The sequence below is a fragment of the Manacus vitellinus genome, unplaced genomic scaffold, assembly GCF_001715985.3.
Source record: "Manacus vitellinus isolate BGI_N305 unplaced genomic scaffold, ASM171598v3 scaffold_52_pilon, whole genome shotgun sequence".
Lineage (NCBI taxonomy): Eukaryota > Metazoa > Chordata > Aves > Passeriformes > Pipridae > Manacus > Manacus vitellinus.
Genome location: NW_021940628.1, coordinates 2,387,529 through 2,404,697, shown reverse-complemented (window position 1 = coordinate 2,404,697; position 17,169 = coordinate 2,387,529). Strand labels below are relative to the sequence as shown.

The 17,169-nt window shown below is 53.5% G+C and overlaps 2 protein-coding genes across 2 annotated transcripts; one reads left to right on the top strand and one right to left on the bottom strand.

The window, feature by feature from the left end:
• The first annotated feature begins 4,917 nt into the window (after positions 1–4,917).
• Positions 4,918–11,576, top strand: LOC103754772 (bone morphogenetic protein 8A-like). Its single transcript, XM_029963044.1, has 7 exons — positions 4,918–4,921; positions 5,786–5,993; positions 6,946–7,094; positions 7,758–7,952; positions 8,592–8,671; positions 9,014–9,124; positions 10,796–11,576. Exons 1-7 carry the CDS (start codon positions 4,918–4,920, stop codon positions 10,943–10,945), a joined length of 897 nt encoding a protein of 298 aa, XP_029818904.1. The 3' UTR covers positions 10,946–11,576.
• Positions 11,577–13,164: 1,588 nt separating this feature from the next.
• PPIE (peptidylprolyl isomerase E) lies at positions 13,165–15,333 on the bottom strand. The gene is made up of 6 exons (XM_029963079.1): positions 15,086–15,333; positions 14,865–14,965; positions 14,613–14,736; positions 14,342–14,527; positions 13,614–13,756; positions 13,165–13,512 (listed from the first exon to the last, which is right to left on the bottom strand). Exons 1-6 carry the CDS (start codon positions 15,114–15,116, stop codon positions 13,444–13,446), a joined length of 654 nt encoding a protein of 217 aa, XP_029818939.1. The 5' UTR covers positions 15,117–15,333; the 3' UTR covers positions 13,165–13,443.
• Between the last annotated feature and the right edge of the window lie 1,836 nt (positions 15,334–17,169).

The window sequence follows — 17,169 nt, the reverse complement described above, 5'->3', positions numbered from 1 at the left end:
GGGACACCAGGACGTGCGGGAGCAGGGCCAGTACGGGGGCACCGGGAGGACCGGGACTTGTGGACAGCATCTAGGCGGCTTTGGTAGCACCGGGAGGACAGGGGGTACCGGGACGTGGCGGGCAGGATCCAGGCGGCTTGGGCGCGGGGGACCGGAGCAGAGCAGGGCGCACGGGTAGGACTGGGACAGCGCAGAGCTGGGGAGGTACCGAGGGGGCACCGGGGAGCACGGGGCTTAGCTGACCCCGACCCAAACCCCCGGCCCGTAACTGTGATACCGGCAGCTCCGAGCATCCCTCGGTCCTGGGGCGGTTTCTCAGGGCGCCCTTGCTGAGAAAAGCCTCTTTTTTTTCCCGAAGTTAGGCTCAATAACGGTGGAGAGCGGCTGGGAGGGACACGGTGGCTGTGAGCCCTGGAAGGTGTAACTCTCGGCTCTGCTTAAAAATGGGGAGATGGAGAACGGGAAGGTCCTGCACTGAGGGTGGGCTGAGGGGGGCTTGTCCACCCTGCACTCCCCATTTCACTGGGCACATGAACTGGTTGGGGAGCGAGGCAGGACAGCAGCTCTCGTGCCAGCAGCAGGATGGACCGAGTTCCCCACTGTGGGACACTGAATCACAGTTCAAAATAAATCCTCAGGGTTGCTAATTGTTGCTGGAATCCCATCTAGCTGGTTACTGGGCTCCAGCATCCATCCAGTTTCCAGGTGGTTGCATGAGCAGCAGCATCAGCAGGGCCACGAGCACCCAGGACACGGTGGGTCCCCCCTGAGAGCAGGCTCTGGGTTGGCCTGAACCCTTCAGGATGAGTAGATCAGGCAGTTGGCTGTAGAGCTCTTCCTCTGCCCTCTGCTTGGGATATCCCTGCCCAAGCCAGCTTGGAGTTCCATACAATCACTACTCTGATGGGGAGAATCCCTTCCTGGAGACCCGAGGCAGGGAGAAGGTTTGGATGAGGAAGGGCTGTGGAGCTCTTTTGTCTCCCAAATCCCCTCCATCCATTCCTGCATCTTCTGTGTAAGGAGGCTCCGTGGGACAGACCCTGGTGGTCAGGCAGTGTTTGGGGTCCCCCCAGTTGCAGGCACTCAGCACCCAACTCCCATCCAGAGCTCTGGGGGAACTGTGGGAGCTCAGCATCCTGAGGAAGCTGAGACTGAGGTAGGCGGACACTGGAGCACCAAATTCCAGCTCCCCTCAACACTTGGGACAAAACAGGCTTTAAAATGGTTAGGTTTGATGGCAACCAGGGTGGGATGTTCAGAGGGCTGGGGAGATGCCCAGGAGGTGTTGGTGCTGGCAGAGGGTTCCTGTTACGGGGGGTGGCTCTTGGAGCAGCCAGGAGAGTTGGGGAACACAGTTCCAGCCTTCAATTTGAATGGCTTTGATTTCTGCGGCTTCCTCAGCCCCTTCATGTTAATTAAATAAGTTTTTGTGGGAGAAGGCTAGCTCTCATTTGCATGCATAATTCGCTGCACAATTATCCTGATGGGACATGCAAATGGGATAAGTCGGTGCTCCATTGGGCACTTGGACCTCTTTGCTCCCAGCCGCCCCACGTAGGGCTGTGTGAGCGGGGCCGGAGCGCGGCTCCCAACGGCACACCTTTCTCCTGGGAAGGGGAGATGACAAACCTCCCTGGCACACAAACACACCCTGGGCTGGGTGGGCAGAGTGCCCTGCCTGCTGGGCAGGGGCATGGGGCATCGGGGGCCTCTGGGTGGTGGGTGGCTGCTGGGTTGGGTACCTTTGGTTGGGTTTGGTGATGGTGGATCCGCCCATCCCATCCCGTTTGCTCCTCTCGGTGTGAGGATAAAGCCTGACCTGTGCTATTTCTGAGCACTTCCCGAAGGAGTCAGGTGGGTGGTTGTATTTTTAAGACTGGGATAAGGATGGGCTTTGGGATTTCTCCTCAGCTGTGAGTCATGGATATGGGCAGGGTATAATCATGGAGCAGAGTGGTTGGTAAGAGGCTCTCGGTGTGCCCGAGCCCCCTGTGACACCACAACATGCACGTCTTCCCTTTCCCTCCCAGCATCCATGGCTCCTGGCTCATGGAAAGGTGTCCTTGCCCATGGCAGGGGGTGAAACAAGATGATCTTTAAGGTTCCTTCCAACCCAAAGCATTCTGTGATTCTCTGTGTCTGGACTCCCCATGGCTGTTCCAGATGAAGCTCTGGGGACATCTTCCTGGCAAACCCAGAGAGCACTGGGGAGGAAGGCAGGACACCTTGGCAAAAACAGCTGCAGCACCCTGGGCACTGCAAGGAGCCATTAGTGTGGGGTGGGAGCTCACAGCAGCCACTTCAATTGAATTTTAGGAGTTGAGGTGCTGCTCCACTCTCCACACTGGAAGATCATCACCCGCTGCCGGCCACTTACCCTCGCCCCCACACCATTACCACTGAAATCCAGCTGCTGTCAGCAGCTGGGTCAGGATTTTCCCCACTCCTGGCTTCATTTTGCAGCCATTTGAGCCTCCTCCTCTGGGCATCCATCCGAGGGACACAGGGTAGTGTTTTCTGGCAGCCTGTGCCAAGGTGTCAGTGCTCTGTACACACCCTCCATGTGTGTTTTAATGGGGAAAGCCTTGCAAATAAAACCCTGGGACCCACCCGTGACACAGAGCTCCTAGCTGGCTGAGTGTAGGGCTCAGGGAGTGAGGGGGGATGCAGCAGTGGCCAAAGATGTCTCCCAGCCACAAGAAGCCGGACTGGGAGTGTCCAGTTCTGAACCCCATGTCCTGCAGCTCCCAGTGTTCATCCCAGGAGGATGGAGGAAGCACTCCTGAGACAAACTGGGAGCCTGGATTCATTTCATAGCACTCAGGATAAATCCTAAATCTCTCCCCACTTCAGAAAACCTTCAGAGCTTATTTTTAACTCCTTGTAAGCAAAGGACAGCATCTTCCCTGCATCTCTTTTAAACCTATTTTGGGATCCTGAGCATTTGATGTGGTTGAATATCCTGGCATTTCCTTTTAATTTAGCATCTGAAATGATCATGGGGACCATCGGGAGCAGCCAGGACCAGTAATTACAACTGATGTGCAGTTTATAGAAACAGGGAAAGTTTACAATGAAAACGTGCAGCTAAGAATAACCTGGGGAGCAGGAGGAAGGGTGGGATCTGGGAAGGGATCAGGAGCTGGGAGACACTGTGAGGTTCAGTCTAGATCGAGCTGGGTATCCCCTGCCAGAGGAATGGCCCCAGGGCCGTTTATAAGTAATTTTTATAGTGGTTTTTGGGGGGTGGTGGGAGCACATATTCAACTTCGTGATGACATTCAGCTTTAGGGAAAGACACGGCAGCTCTTTGGGATGAGAGACAGTAAATGCCAAAGGAGGGGGCAAGGAGAGCAAAGCACTTGGGCTGGGCTTTTTTAGTGTGTCTCATCCGCAATCCGGATAATCCGCCCACAGATAATTGAGGGTTGGTGGTGTGGCTGAGCCAACCCGCCTCGAATCAATAGCAGGTTCCCAACAGGGAGCCGGGGGGGCATCTCCAGCACACCCCCAGCAGCATTTTAGCACCCACTGTTCTACTTGGGCACCCACAGGGTGCTTTGGGGGTTGTAATTTCACAGGAGTTTATAATGTAGCAGGAAACACGGTCATATTAAACTCCCTCCAACCTGCTGTTTGCATCTGATCCTATCCTGATGTCTGCACAGGAGGGGATGCTTCTTCCTTGGTCCTGCCCCTCCAAGGGTTTTCCCTCTTCCTCTCCATGAAGGGGCAGAGTATTCAGGGGTTCCTCCCAGTCTCTCATCACAAACACTAGACATATTGCTGTTAAATCCATCTTATTTGGTTCATCAAGGAGCTTATCTATTTGCATCCCCTATAGCATTTCTCTTGCTGACCAGGTGTTCCTGGGCTTCCCTCCCACCAGCTCCCCTCCTCTGCCTTCATCCCTGGACCCCTCCATCACCTCCACAGCACACTGATGGGAAGTTTTCATAACAAACTGCTGCTTTAACAAAGGTTTTCACTCTTCTCCGGGGCCAAAAATCACCCTGGGGGCTTTTTTCTGTGGTGTGGGGTCTCTGTGACCTCCTTGGCTCCCCAGAAAAATCCCTCTGCCCATTCCTGGGTGAGGGCCCATCTGCAGCATTGCTTTGCTGAAGGTGCTCATGTGTGAAGATCCTGGTGATCTCAGAGCAGAGGGGTGACCCGAGTACCCAGGCGACTGAAAATACCCAAGGGGACACCACTCTGTACCTGGGCATCCCCTGGACCGACCATGAGACATCCCACTGAGGGTTTATCAGTGCCAAAAAAAAAGAGAGGCGATTCCTTTGGTTGTGTTTTGGGGGGGGATTTAGGGATTTTGTAACATCCATGAGGCACCGGCGGCTTCGGCAGCACCACTGAGAGTGTAAAACCATCAGCGCTGGGTTGGTGGAAGGAATGGAAAAGAGGGAAGAGCCTGAGGGGCTGCAGTGGGTTTGGGGGGCTGGTGTGTCCCCCTCCAAGGGGTGCACGGGCTGGATGCAGCTCCCCACAGCATCCTCCTGCCACAGCTGGCAGCCGCCCCGCCGGAGCAGGAAACGTTCTCCGCATCCGCCCTGCCCGCCTGGCCCTGGGCTTTTTTTGTAACATAGCTTGTGGTGAGGCCAGTAGCTGGAGGGAATGTGGGATTTGAAAAAAAAAAAAAAAAAAAAAAAAAAAGAGGGGAGAAAAAAAAGGAAAAAAGAAGAAGAAGCAGCAAAAAAAAAAAGACCTGTGGGTACGCAAGTGAAATCTCGGCGTTGGGTTTGGAGAGATGCGTCGCGCTGCTCCCCCCGTGTGAATGGGAACAGCTACTTTATGGGGAGTTAAAACTGGAATATTTCTCCCCTGGAACTGGTTAAAAAATGGATTTAAAATGTGCATCTTTATTTAATTATTTATTTGGTTGGTTTGCTCTTGAAAGTACGGATGGGTTACGTTGCTTTTGTGCCTGAAGCAGGAGAAGCTTTAGTCATATTGAATCATATTTAATCACATACTTTAATTATATTGAGACAAGGCAGATTGGAATATTTTTAAAGGACAATTTGAAGCAAATAATTACACATTAGAGAAACTGTGTGGGGCTGCATTACTGCAAAGAAAGACAATGGGTTATTCTGTATGGACTTAAAAAATCAAATCAGCAGATTTTTTTTCTTTCCCAGCATGCAATGGATTGATGCAAAAATAAGGTGTTTCTAGTAAAAAGGGAGGTTTTATTTTTACAGAGAAGTGACCTTACAATCCTGCATAGGCTGAAAGTCCTCCCATTTCAGCAGCCCCAAGCATGAGGGCAAGAGAGGACTTGTGGTACCCAGCAATGGCCCTGGAGAGCCCTGTCCTGCTGCAACAAAAGTTTGGAAAACCCCAATTCCTGCTCCAGATGGTCCTGCTGACCTCAAATTTTTTTTGTGTGTGTTTTTCAGCACAGAAGGCTGCAGCTCCTAAACCATGGCACGAGTGGCAGCTTCTCTGTGCTCCTCCCACAACCAACACTTGTGCTTTTAATTTTAATTTTAATTACTAATAAAGGAAGAAGGCTGGGAGGCTGGCGGGTCTACAGCAAAATAAAGTTGGGGGCTGCAAAAATAGGGGGGGGGGCAGGATGCATCAAGATTAAAACTTTTGGGAGAGGAGAGAGAGAGGAATTTGCCAAGAGCTTGGGGTGGGGGGTGAAGGCTCAGAGGCAGCAGGTTTGTCCCCAAAGTGGGGACAAGGAAGTTGGGGGGGACTCGGTGGGAGGGAGGTGAAGGCTTGGATCAGCCTGCTGGGGTCTGGCAGAGCCCTCCCTGAGCCCTTTGCTCTGCAGTGGAGCAGGACCGGGACATGTTCTCTCCGAAGCCGTACTGGAAGGAGTTCAGGTTCGACCTGACCCAGGTGCCCGCGGGCGAGTCCGTCACGGCCGCCGAGTTCCGCATCTACAAAGCCCGGGGGACGTCCCGGCATGGCAACAACAGCCTGCACATCAGCATCTACGAGGTGGCTGCAGGGCACTCCAACAGGTGAGGGGCTGAGGACGGGAGCGGGGATGGGAATGGGAAGGATGGAGATGGGGAACGGGGATGACAGGGATGGGAATGGGGTGGGAGTCATGGAATCATAGAATCAACCAGGTTGGAAAAGACCTCCCAGATCATCAAGTCCAACCCTTGATCCAACCCTGTCGTGGTTCCCAGGCTGTGGCACTGATGCCACATCCAGTCTCATCTTAAAAACCTCCAGGGATGGTGAATCCACCCCCTCCCTGGGCAGCCCATTCCAGTGAAGAAGGTGGTATGGGAATAAAATGGGGATGAGGATGGGAATGGGAATGAAGAGGATGGAGGTGGGAATGAAGATGATAAGGATAGGAATGGGTGTGGGAATGAAGAAGAAGGGAATAGGAGTGAAAATGATGGGAATGGGGATGAGGATGGGAATGGAGAAGATGGGGATGGAAATGGATATGGGAATAAAGGGGATGGGAATGGATATGGGAATAAAAAAGATGGGAATGGGAATGAAAATCGTGGGGATGGGAATGGGGATAAGGATGCGGATGAAGATGGTGGGGATGGGATTGGGGATGGGAATGAAGGGGTGGGAACAGGGGTGAAGATGGTGGGGATGGAGACAGGAATGGGAACCTGCACAAGAACCAGCTCCAGCACTTTCCCTTCCCACTACCATAAAAACACCAAGCCAAGTGGCACTGCCACAATCAGCTGTTCCCAAAGTTTCCAACAGGGAAATGTCACACCCTGATATTTTGGCCAGGGCAGGGAGGGTGCATTTTCCAGGATGCCACCATCGTGTCCAGCACAGCCGGCGGCATCAAGAGCTACTGACCTGACCCTGCGGTGCCAGGGCCTGTCTGGACACAGGCACCAAGCAGTAATTTCCAAGAATTATTGCTGGTGCTGGTGCCCTTTGGGTGCTGTTACTCACCTGCTCTTTCCCCCCTTGTTTCTGCAGGGAATCTGACCTGTTCCTGCTGGATGTCCAGGACCTGCGTGCCGGGACAGAGGGTTGGCTGGTGTTTGACGTCACAGCTGCCAGCAACCACTGGTTACTGGATCAGAAATACAACCTGGGGCTGAGGCTCTACGTGGAGACAGATGATGGTGAGTTTGATGAACCTACCTGCAAGCATTTGAGGCCAAATTCCCAAGAACTGGAGTCTTCCCATCTCCCCACTCGGTGCCATGGGATGTGATGTTGGGGTTTGTCCCACTGCAATTTTAAATTCCTTGCTGTGACAGAGAACCCACAGGTGCCAGAAGTCTGGGTTTGCAGGCAAACCTGGATGGAAAACCCTTCCAAAGGCTTCATGCTAATGGGGTGGACTGTAATTAACCCCATTAACACTTAATGAACTCCCTACCTGGAGGGATCCTGCTGTGTGTGCCAGAGGATTAACCCTCTTTTCCCCGTGGGATCAGCTCTGGTCCCACACTGCCTTTTGCAGGCGCACAGGCACACTCAGAGCATCTCCACTCCCATGGGGCCAGCAATCACAGCTGGGAATGCTCCCTCCATTCCCTTCCCCTCCCAGCTTTCCTCCCCAGGGGACAAGGGGCAAACTGATCACTTGGTTTTAATCCTTGAATCGCTCTGTGTGGCCGTGATGTGGTGGTGGGTGCGTGGCTGTACCACCTCCGGGCTTCAAACCCCTCGGGGTGCCGAAACCACAGCTCTCCACTGCAAATTTCTTCTGGTTTGACTCCTTGCTTTAACAAAATGAGTTCGTTCTGGGAGCAAACCCACGCCTGGTCCTGTCCCTGCAGGGCACAGCGTCGATCCGGGCTCGGCGGGGCTGTTGGGGCGCCGGGGGCCCCGCTCCAAGCAGCCCTTCATGGTGACTTTTTTCCGGGCGAGTCCCAGCCCTGCCCGTGTCACACGAGCGGCCAAACCCCCGAGGAGGCGGCAGCCCAAGAAGACCAACGACCTCCCACATCCAAACAAGCTCCCGGGAATTTTTGGTAAGAGCTTTGCTGGGGGGGAGGAGCGATCCCTGTGGAAAACACCAGGCTCTGCTGCTGCCACCAGGGATCTGCTGTCAGCACCTTCAGCTGTTGGAAATCCCAGTTTTTGGGCTCAAGGGAAGCAGAGCAGAGAGCTCTGGGTTTTTAGGATTGGGTTGTTTGCAGTTAGGGAGATGCAGAGGGTTTGGGTTGGTTGCCCCCGAGGAAATGGTGTTTCCTGAATATTGGAATTTTTGCCCCAGTGCCCTTGGCTTTGAAGCCACCCTGGGAAGGTGTCATCACCCCGGAAGGGTGTCACAGCCCCAGAAAGGTGCTCAGGCAGGAGGGGAGCGGGAAGCTCCAGCTCTCCTGAACCCACTGAATTTGGGAAACCCACAAAGTCATCTTCTCTGTGAGCAAAGCTATGATATAACCCTTCCAAGGCCAAATTCCTTCACCCCAATGTTGGAACATCAAATTATAGGCCAGTCTGAAGCTCCTTTTCCCTTCGTGCAGCAGCAGAGGCTCCTCCCCTTTGGTTCTCCTGGACTAACTCCTGTCATTTGGGCTGTATCCCTCCCTGGAGAGGGGATGGCTGCAGTGAGGGGTGGGATGGGGGATGCCAGGGCTGATGTTCCCTGTCCCTTTCTCCCACAGATGACGTCCACGCCGCGGACAGGCGGCAGGTCTGCCGGCGCCACGAGCTCTACGTCAGCTTTCAGGACCTCGGCTGGCTGGTACTTGTCTACTGGGAGAAGTAAATGCAAAAAAACCCCACCCAAACCAAACAACAACAACAAAAAAATCATCCCATTCCTCTGTCCTGGGCTCCTTCCCAGCCCAGATTCTCCTGCCCGTGAAGCCATCCCGAGAGCTGGGAAGGCAAACATGAACTGCCACAACCCCAAACCCCTTTGCTGACCTTGAGCAACTCATGGCTCAGTCCAAAAAATCAAAATAAACCCTTGCTACTGGCAGGGCCACCCGGGGAGGAGGTGGTTGAGTTGTTTGTGCAGGTGGGGAATGGAGGAAGGGGCACAGGAAGGTGAAGCCCTCAATATAATCCCTTTTTTTTGCAGGACTGGGTGATCGCTCCGCAGGGATACTCAGCCTATTACTGCGAGGGGGAGTGTGCCTTCCCCCTGGACTCCTGCATGAACGCCACCAACCACGCCATCCTGCAGTCCCTGGTCAGTGCCACCCAAAAGAACAGACCCGGGGGGACACTGAGGGTCTTGGGGAGCAGTAGGAGCCCGGTGGGTCCTGATGGAGAACAGGGTTTTGGGATGAGCATGGCTGGGTTTGAGGCTGTTCGGGTCAGATGGTGCAGTTCAGCTGCTGGTCCAGATAAAGTATTAGTAGGTGCATGCACCTCTGGATGTGTGCTCACACAGCTGGATGGGTATTTGCACATCTGGGTGGGTGCTCGCAGGCTGGTCCCCACCACAGGATCACGGGAGGTTCTGATACAGCATTTCAAGGCATTCATGGAGAAACAAGTGTGAGGGCACACAGGTCACCAGCTCTGCCCATCAGCCTGAGCCAGAGGGGTGTAACAGGGGGATTTTGTAATTCCAGAGCTCCTCCGTCTCTTGGTTTTCTGACTGACACGATCCTGCTCCAGTTTAACAGCAGCTGGGACAAAACAGATGATTTCTGACAGATTAATTGCCCCCTCCCCTGGCAGTGGACTCAGGAGCAGGGACAAGCCCAGGGCTCACCAAGGCCCCTACTCCTCCCTGGAAAGGCTCCGTGTCAGCCGTGCCCGAGGGTTTATCCACAGCCCTGGAAAGCACCGCTGCGGCTCAGCACCCAAACGCTGGGCTCAGCATATTCCAAGCAGGAAAAGCTTTAGTGTCCCTCTTTTCCCAAACCCACCCCGCATCCCAGCCAGTGCTTTAATTTCTGGAATTTCCTGCCCTGTGAGTGTTTGGTTTCCCAATGGCAGAGCCACACCGGCTCCGGTGCTCGCGGTTAATTACAGGGAGCGCCGAGCCCTCGGCCGAGCCTTTGAAGGTGTCGCCTGGCGGGGTTTAATTTTGACATTAACGAAGCTTCCAGGGCCCATCCGGGGCTGGGAAGGATCCTGGCAGCGGCGGGGAGGGGCCCCCTTCCCCTCTACACCCACCCATCGCCCCTAAACCCAACGCTCTTCCCAAAACGGAGCCGTTTTGGGCAGGATGTGAATCACCTGGCGCCCGGATCCGGCCCTTCTGGGAAGCGCCAGGGCAAAGGCGGCTGTGGAGCTGTGCCAGCCCCAGCCTGTGCTGCAAATAGCAGGGTTTGACAGCAAAAACACCGGACTTCCGAGCTGGGAGAGCTGGGCTGCCCCTGCCATAAATTAATCGCACATGTCGGGTGAAGCCAGCGAGGGCTCCGCGCGTCCGGCAGCCCGGGAGCCTCCGACTGATGCTGCACAGCAAAATCCCGGGATAACGCCTGTCCTGAGCGGGGGCTGAGCGAGCTGAAGGGGACTTGTGTTCAGAGAGGTGTTGTGTATTTAGGATTTTAGTGGAAGACGTTAAATTCGGGGTGGAGGATCTCTTATTGCAGCGCCCCCCGCCCACACCGGAGCCTGACCCGCACTGCCCTGATTTATGTTCTTTTTTTAGTCATTTGTCTATTTTTGTGAGAAAAAAGGGCCCTGAAGTCCCAAATTAATGAAGGGGCTGCCTGGCCCATGCAGTGCCTTGAGCCCTGCTCCAATATAAACTGCAGCAGCGACTGCCCGGAGTTCAGGATAAATATTTTTGCAAAACGCTGGGAATAATCTCCCCATTCACCCAGGATTTTTGCAGCTATGAGTCGGTTTGATGCTTTTTCTTTTGCCTGGAGCCACGTTTGCTGCATCCCTCCCCCAGGTCCACCTGATGAAGCCTGAGGCCGTGCCCAAGGCGTGCTGTGCCCCCACCAAGCTCAGTGCCACCTCTGTCCTCTACTACGACAGCAACAACAACGTCATCCTCAAGAAGCATCGCAACATGGTGGTGAAATCGTGTGGCTGCCACTGATGGACAGGTCCCATCCCCATCCCTGAACATCCCATCCCCACCTCTGAATGCCCCATCCTCAAACATCCCATCCCAACCCCATCCCTGAACATCCCATCTCCATCCCTGAACGTCCCATCCCACCCCCACCAGAGCAATGTGACACTGGGTTTCTGCTGCGTGTGTGGAAGAGGAGTTTCATGGGCTGCATCAGAGCCAGAAGTCCATTAATAATAATAATAATAATAAATAATAAAAATAAATCCCTCCCACCCCTTCCTAGAAGTGGATGTAAATAATATAAAACTTCTATTCTCTTACCCTGCTTAATGAGACACATAGATATATACAAGCATATATATATATATAGGAAAGAGAGGATTTGTGGCTGGTTCTGTGTCTGGTTTGTCTGTGGCTGATGTGTTTTCCCCTCATGCTGCTGCAGTCTCTGGTGGAAGCAGTTTGGGCTTAAGGGTAACTAGGACAAGGGAGGCAGCATCTGAGTTGCTCTGGGATTGAGCTGTTTCTAGCTGTGTATTTCTAACTAACCCACCTCTACCCAGTGCTTTTAATTCCCTTAATGAAAATATCATCAGCCAATTAAGTAGCTGGCTGACTAACCCGCTCCTGTTTACCTAAAGTTCACCAAACTCAGCCACTTGGAAAAAAAATAAAATATCCATATTGAGCTACGGCACTGTTATAAAATAAACGCCTAGTTTGGAAAGTAAACATGGAGTTTCTCTTGCTCTTTCTTTTTTAATGTCACAGCACAACAGTGCTCTGTTTGGAGGACATTTCGCAATGAAAAAATACTCAGAATCGGCTAAAATTGTACCTATTTGCTTGAAAATGAGCCCTGATGTGAGTTTTAGGTCAGGCTGTGCTCACCAGTGGATGCTTCCCGTGGGCTCCTAAAAGGGCTGTGAGTGCCCTGGGTGGCTTCCCTGGGCTATTTGTACAATTAAATTATTTATTTGCTCTGATTTTAAAAGGAAAAGGCCTGTCCTGGTTCTCAGCTCAGATACCTGGGGGAACCTTGTGTCACTAAACAAATAATGAACCTGGAAAAAAATCCCAATATACCCACCGAAACAAGAAAGATCTGCTCCTAGTCAATGCCCAGCTTCCCAAGCAAAGGTGTTGCTTCTTTGGGTATCTAATTCCACATGAAATCCAGCTTGGGATGTGATCATGGCTCTGTCTGACCTGGTGATTTCTGCAGAGAGAAAACACCCAGGGCTTCCATCACTCTGGGCTCTCTCCCTGGTTCAGGCCCTGCAAGGGCTGTCTTCAAAAATCTGAGATTTAAACATCAGAAAGAAGAGAGCAAGGAAGGGAAAAGCTGGACTGGTTAGTCTGTTTGGAATCACGTCTGAGTGCCTGTGTCTCACCTTGGTCCAGTTTTGGGGCAATGCAGGGCCCCCAGACACTGTGGAAAGCCAGCAAGTGAATAAAAGCAACCCAGTTTTTCTTATGGAAAAGCAACACCCCCGACCTGGGAAAAACCAAAAACCCCCAATGACACAAGCTCCTCAAAAGATCAACCCATCCCCACACAGCTGACCCTCCTCTCTGTCCCAGCTGCCTCATCCCTCTTGACAACACCTGCACATGCTCAAGCCCACCCACCCCTTCCTTCCCTCCAGTGCCATAATTTCATAGGAAACCCCAAATCCATCAATTCCCACCACTGTGTTCTCCTTTTTGGTGCACAGCCAGAGCTGCCCACCACAAGAACTATAAATCCACGTGATTATCCTACTCTTCAAACTGGAGTTTGGAAATTAAACCCCTTCCTAAAGCCTCATCACTTTGGTTTTTTTTTTTCCTTCATCACCCAAAGGGCTCTTTCATTTTCTGGTGTTTCCTGACCATGTTTTCCCTCTTACACATCCCAGTAAACACCCTCCCTCTGGGATGGGGATGGAGCTGGACCAGGCTGGCTTTCCAGCAGGAAGGCTGCCAGCCAGGGACCTGCCTCCCTCTGCTGATGGAAAAGGACACTACAAAGCCAGGGATATGCCAAAAACACCTCCACAAGATCCTGCTGTGGAATAAGCATGAGAGATTCGGCTCAGCTCTTTTCCTGGCACAGGTAGCTTTCCCTGGAGCCAGGATTTAGGCACGAGATTAATAAAGACAAGGGTAGAAGGGAAAAAAAAAAAAAAAAGAAGGCATTTTTGCTGAAAAACAAAGACCAGTCTCACACAGAGACAGTCTGAAAGCCAGGTCCTCAGTATTTTTAAAACTAGCTTTTATTTTTCCCAAACATAAAGTCTTTCTGGAACACGGCAGCAGGACCAGCCCTGCCCTGCTCGGGCTGGGAAGTGATTTATCCCGGGAAGGTCGGACCCCTCAGCACTGCCCTCAGGCACCTTCCCTCCAAGCTTTGCAGGGGAATTTCAACAGAAGCCAGGACTGGGCGCTGCTGGGGAGTTGCTGGGCTGTCCCATTCCAGCTGGTTCCCTGTCCCTCCTGGCCAGGCTCGCCCCATCCAGCCCCTCCAAGAGCCGAGCTCACGGGCACTCCCCGCAGTCCGAGATGATCACCTTCTGCTTCGGCTTCCCATCTTTGGTGCCCTGAGCCTTGGAGAAAAAAAACAGCAGCAATTAAGGGCACCAAGCTCTTAATTAAGGGCAGGAAGAGGGTCAGCTGTGCCCAGACCACCCTGCTGACCAGCACCTACCTCGATCTCCCGCACCACGTCCATGCCCTCCGTCACCTCCCCGAACACCACGTGCTTCCCATCCAGCCAGTCTGTTTTATCACAGGTGATGAAGAACTGGGAGCCATTGGTGTTTGGGCCAGAGTTTGCCATCGACACCATGCCTGGGATCAAAGAGTGCAGTGTTATGGCTGAGAAGGGAGTGACGGATTCCAGCACGAGCTGCTACTTTGACCCAAACCCATTCCCATTTCCTGCAAAATGCTCCTGGATTTAGGAGAGCTTCTGAATATCAAAATCCACAGAAACTACTGGAAACCGATTATGTTGACAAACACTTGCAAGCATGAAAGATGGAAAGGGGTAGAAGCTGCTTAGCTATTTTTAGCTGCAGTAACAGCAAAGATGTTTGTAGGGAGATAAACCTGCTTGCCTGTTCCCGCTTTTCATAGTCACGCGGTGACATTCCTCCTTTAAAACGGAACAGGAAAGCAGCTTTGAAATCACTTTTTCATTATGTAACACTGGAAATTAACTGTGTGGTTGGAGAGGGAACGAGGCATTTCTGCTTGGTGACACACGAGGGGCTGACCAGGGCAGATCACATGGTGGCAGACGCATGTGGCCAACGTAGATCATAATTCAGGGCCAGTACTACCAACTTGGTGCAAGACAAAACAGCCCAAATGTGGCCCCTAGATGATATTAAACGATTTTCTCTCCTGTTCCTGCCTGGAGATGGGCTTTACCTGGCCCTGTGTGTTTGAGAATGAAGTTTTCATCATCAAACTTCTTCCCGTAGATGGATTTGCCTCCGGTGCCGTTGTGGTTGGTGAAGTCGCCGGCCTGGCACATGAACTGGGGGATGACGCGGTGGAAGCTGCTCCCTTTGAAGCCAAACCCTTTCTCGTGGGTGCAGAGGCAGCGGAAATTCTCTGTAGGGGGGGCAAAGGGGAGAGAGGTGAGAGCTGTGACACTGCTGGAAGCCACCAGGGCAGGGAGGCCGAACCTTCTCCCCACCTGCGGTCATGGGCACCACGTCCGAGCGCAGGAGGATCCGCAGCCGCCCCGCGGGTTTGTTCCCAATCTTGATGTCCATGTAAACCTGAGGGTTGACCCGGGATTTCTTGGCAGGAGGCTCGTCCTGGGCAGGAAAAGAAACAAAAGCAAGTTTTGATGGCACTCCTCTGCTGTGCTTCCAGAGATGGCCAGTCTCACGCTCTTAGCCTTTGGAATAGTGCGGATACAGATGGCTGGGATTGTTTTTCCTACCTCTTGTGCCTCTGGTTTGGGGGCCTCTGTTCCTCCCTCCTCTTTGTTCTCCTCCAAAGTCTTCCCTGAAAACTTCTTCAGCCACTCGTCATCTGACCAGACTGTGACAGCAAAAGGAAAAGTTAGATGACAGGAATTGATCCAAAAGGCCACACCTGAGTTTATGAACAAAGCTCTGAACATCCACAGGGATGTTCTCCCCCTCCCAGGCACCAACTCACCAGGCCTGGATGATCCTTCTTTAATTCGCATGGGTTTGGCCAAGTTCACACGGATGGTCCTGCCAAAGAGCTCAGACTCATTCTGCAGAGGGAAAAAAAAGCACAACAAAGCCCACCCAAAGGTATAAAATCACCGTGCCCCCCAAAGTCCCCACAGAGGTCAGAGGAGGACAGAGCCTGTGTTCTCTCTGCAGCCCACAGCACAGAGGGCAGCAAAGCCACAGGTCTCTGGGTGAGTGGGAACAGGGACCATACCATGTTGTCAATTGCTGCTGCTGCATCCTGCCAAGAAATCAAAATAAAATAATTATTATCCTTTCTTCTCTCCCTTTAAAAGCAAGGCTAAGCATAGACATGCCCCAGCACTTCATTACAGAAAAGGCTGCCAGATTTTCCTAAACCTCATCTGCCCCAGGGCTGATGGATCTTCCAAGAGCCGTATCCAAACCAAGATCTGGGTCTCATCTTCCAACAACCCAGTAAATCCATTTTATTTAAGATGTTTTATTGTTGACACCAGCACTTGGGAGAGGAGGAGAGATCTGTGCATGAAACCCAGGACAGACCATAAGAAGACAAATATATGACAGTCTATGCTGCCCATGAAGCCAAGAAACCCACCCAGGGACAATGGCAGGGAGGGGTTTGGGCCAGCAGTAGCTGTGCTTCAGCCCAAAAGAAAACGGGAAAAGTGGGAACTTGGAAAAGCAGGAACTTGGAAGAGGAGAACAACATCTCCCACTGCCGGAGAGTGATTCAATGCTGTGGCAGGTATAAGCCCCACCCGCTTCCATGGACTGTCTCCAAAGGGAAGAGGATCCATCCCAAAACCCCAGGGGAGGAAAAGCCCGGAGCAGCCCCAGCATTTGCCCCTTTCCTCACCTCCGCCAGCTCAAACTCCACGAAGGCGAATCCCCGGTGCTTTTCTGGAAGGAGAGAAGCGAGAGGGTCACGGGCAGCACAGACACAGCGGTCCCACGGAGCGACGGGGGTCCCATCCCATCCCATCCCATCCCATCCCATCCCAGGGAATACCGCACGCCGGGGATGCGACGGTTGTACGCTGGTCCCCATCCCCATGTCCCGATCCCCACGGGAATACCGCCACGCCGGGGATGCCCCGCCGTGTGCCCGCTGTGCCCAGCTCGTGCCCAGCAGCAGCCACCCGGTCTTCGCGTAGTCAAAGCGGGTATCTGAGATGTCTGGTGATGTCTACCGAAGCGGATGAACGGCGTGCGATGCAGCAGCCTTTCGTCACCTTCGCTGCGGCACAGCCCCGCCTGCGGAAGGAAACCGGGAGCAGCGGTCACCGGAGCAGCTCGCCGGGCACGGCGGCCCGCTCGGGGCACCCCGGCCGCGCCACTTCACCCACGATACAGCACCCTTGGTGGCCGCATCGCGCCCCGGTGCCCCCGGAACGGGTCGGGACGGGACGACCCGCCCGGAACGGCGCCATCGCCCCGCCCTCGGAGCGAAGGATGGGCGGTGCGGGCGGCGGGTTCCACGGGGGATTTATTTCCCTGTGAGAGCTCCCGGGAAGCTGCCACCCTGGCACGTGCCACCCACCAGCTTCCAGGCTTTTCCTGAGCTGCTTTTTCCTGGTACTGCGAGGGGGAGTGTGCCTTCCCCCTGGACTCCTGCATGAACGCCACCAACCACGCCATCCTGCAGTCCCTGGTCAGTGCCACCCAAAAGGACAGACCCGGGGGGACACTGAGGGTCTTGGGGAGCAGTAGGAGCCCGGTGGGTCCTGATGGAGAACAGGGTTTTGGGATGAGCATGGCTGGGTTTGAGGGTGTTCGGGTCAGATGGTGCAGTTCAGCTGCTGGTCCAGATAAAGTATTAGTAGGTGCATCCACCTCTGGACGTGTGCTCACACAGCTGGATGGGTACTTGCACATCTGGGTGGGTGCTCGCAGGCTGGTCCCCACCACAGGATCACAGGAGGTTCTGATACAGCATTTCAAGGCATTCATGGAGAAGCAAGTGTGAGGGCACACAGGCCACCAGCTCTGCCCATCGCCCTGAGCCGACGCATTCACCTCCACCCTGAACAAGGTGTTGAACTCAATGATCCTGGAGGT

What these genes read in the sequence shown, in the direction of transcription:
- PPIE (XM_029963079.1), bottom strand. Translation starts at nt 15,116, where the DNA reads ATGCGAATTAAAGAAGGATCATCCAGGCCTG. An exon ending in CGTGGTGCCCATGACCGCAG is followed by an intron (nt 14,528 to 14,612) that starts GTGGGGAGAAGG and finishes CCCCCCCTACAG; the next exon opens with AGAATTTCCGCTGCCTCTGC. An exon ending in ACGTGGTGCGGGAGATCGAG is followed by an intron (nt 13,513 to 13,613) that starts GTAGGTGCTGGT and finishes TTTTTCTCCAAG; the next exon opens with GCTCAGGGCACCAAAGATGG.
- LOC103754772 (XM_029963044.1), top strand. An exon ending in GCTGCAGGGCACTCCAACAG is followed by an intron (nt 5,994 to 6,945) that starts GTGAGGGGCTGA and finishes TTGTTTCTGCAG; the next exon opens with GGAATCTGACCTGTTCCTGC. An exon ending in CAAGCTCCCGGGAATTTTTG is followed by an intron (nt 7,953 to 8,591) that starts GTAAGAGCTTTG and finishes TTTCTCCCACAG; the next exon opens with ATGACGTCCACGCCGCGGAC.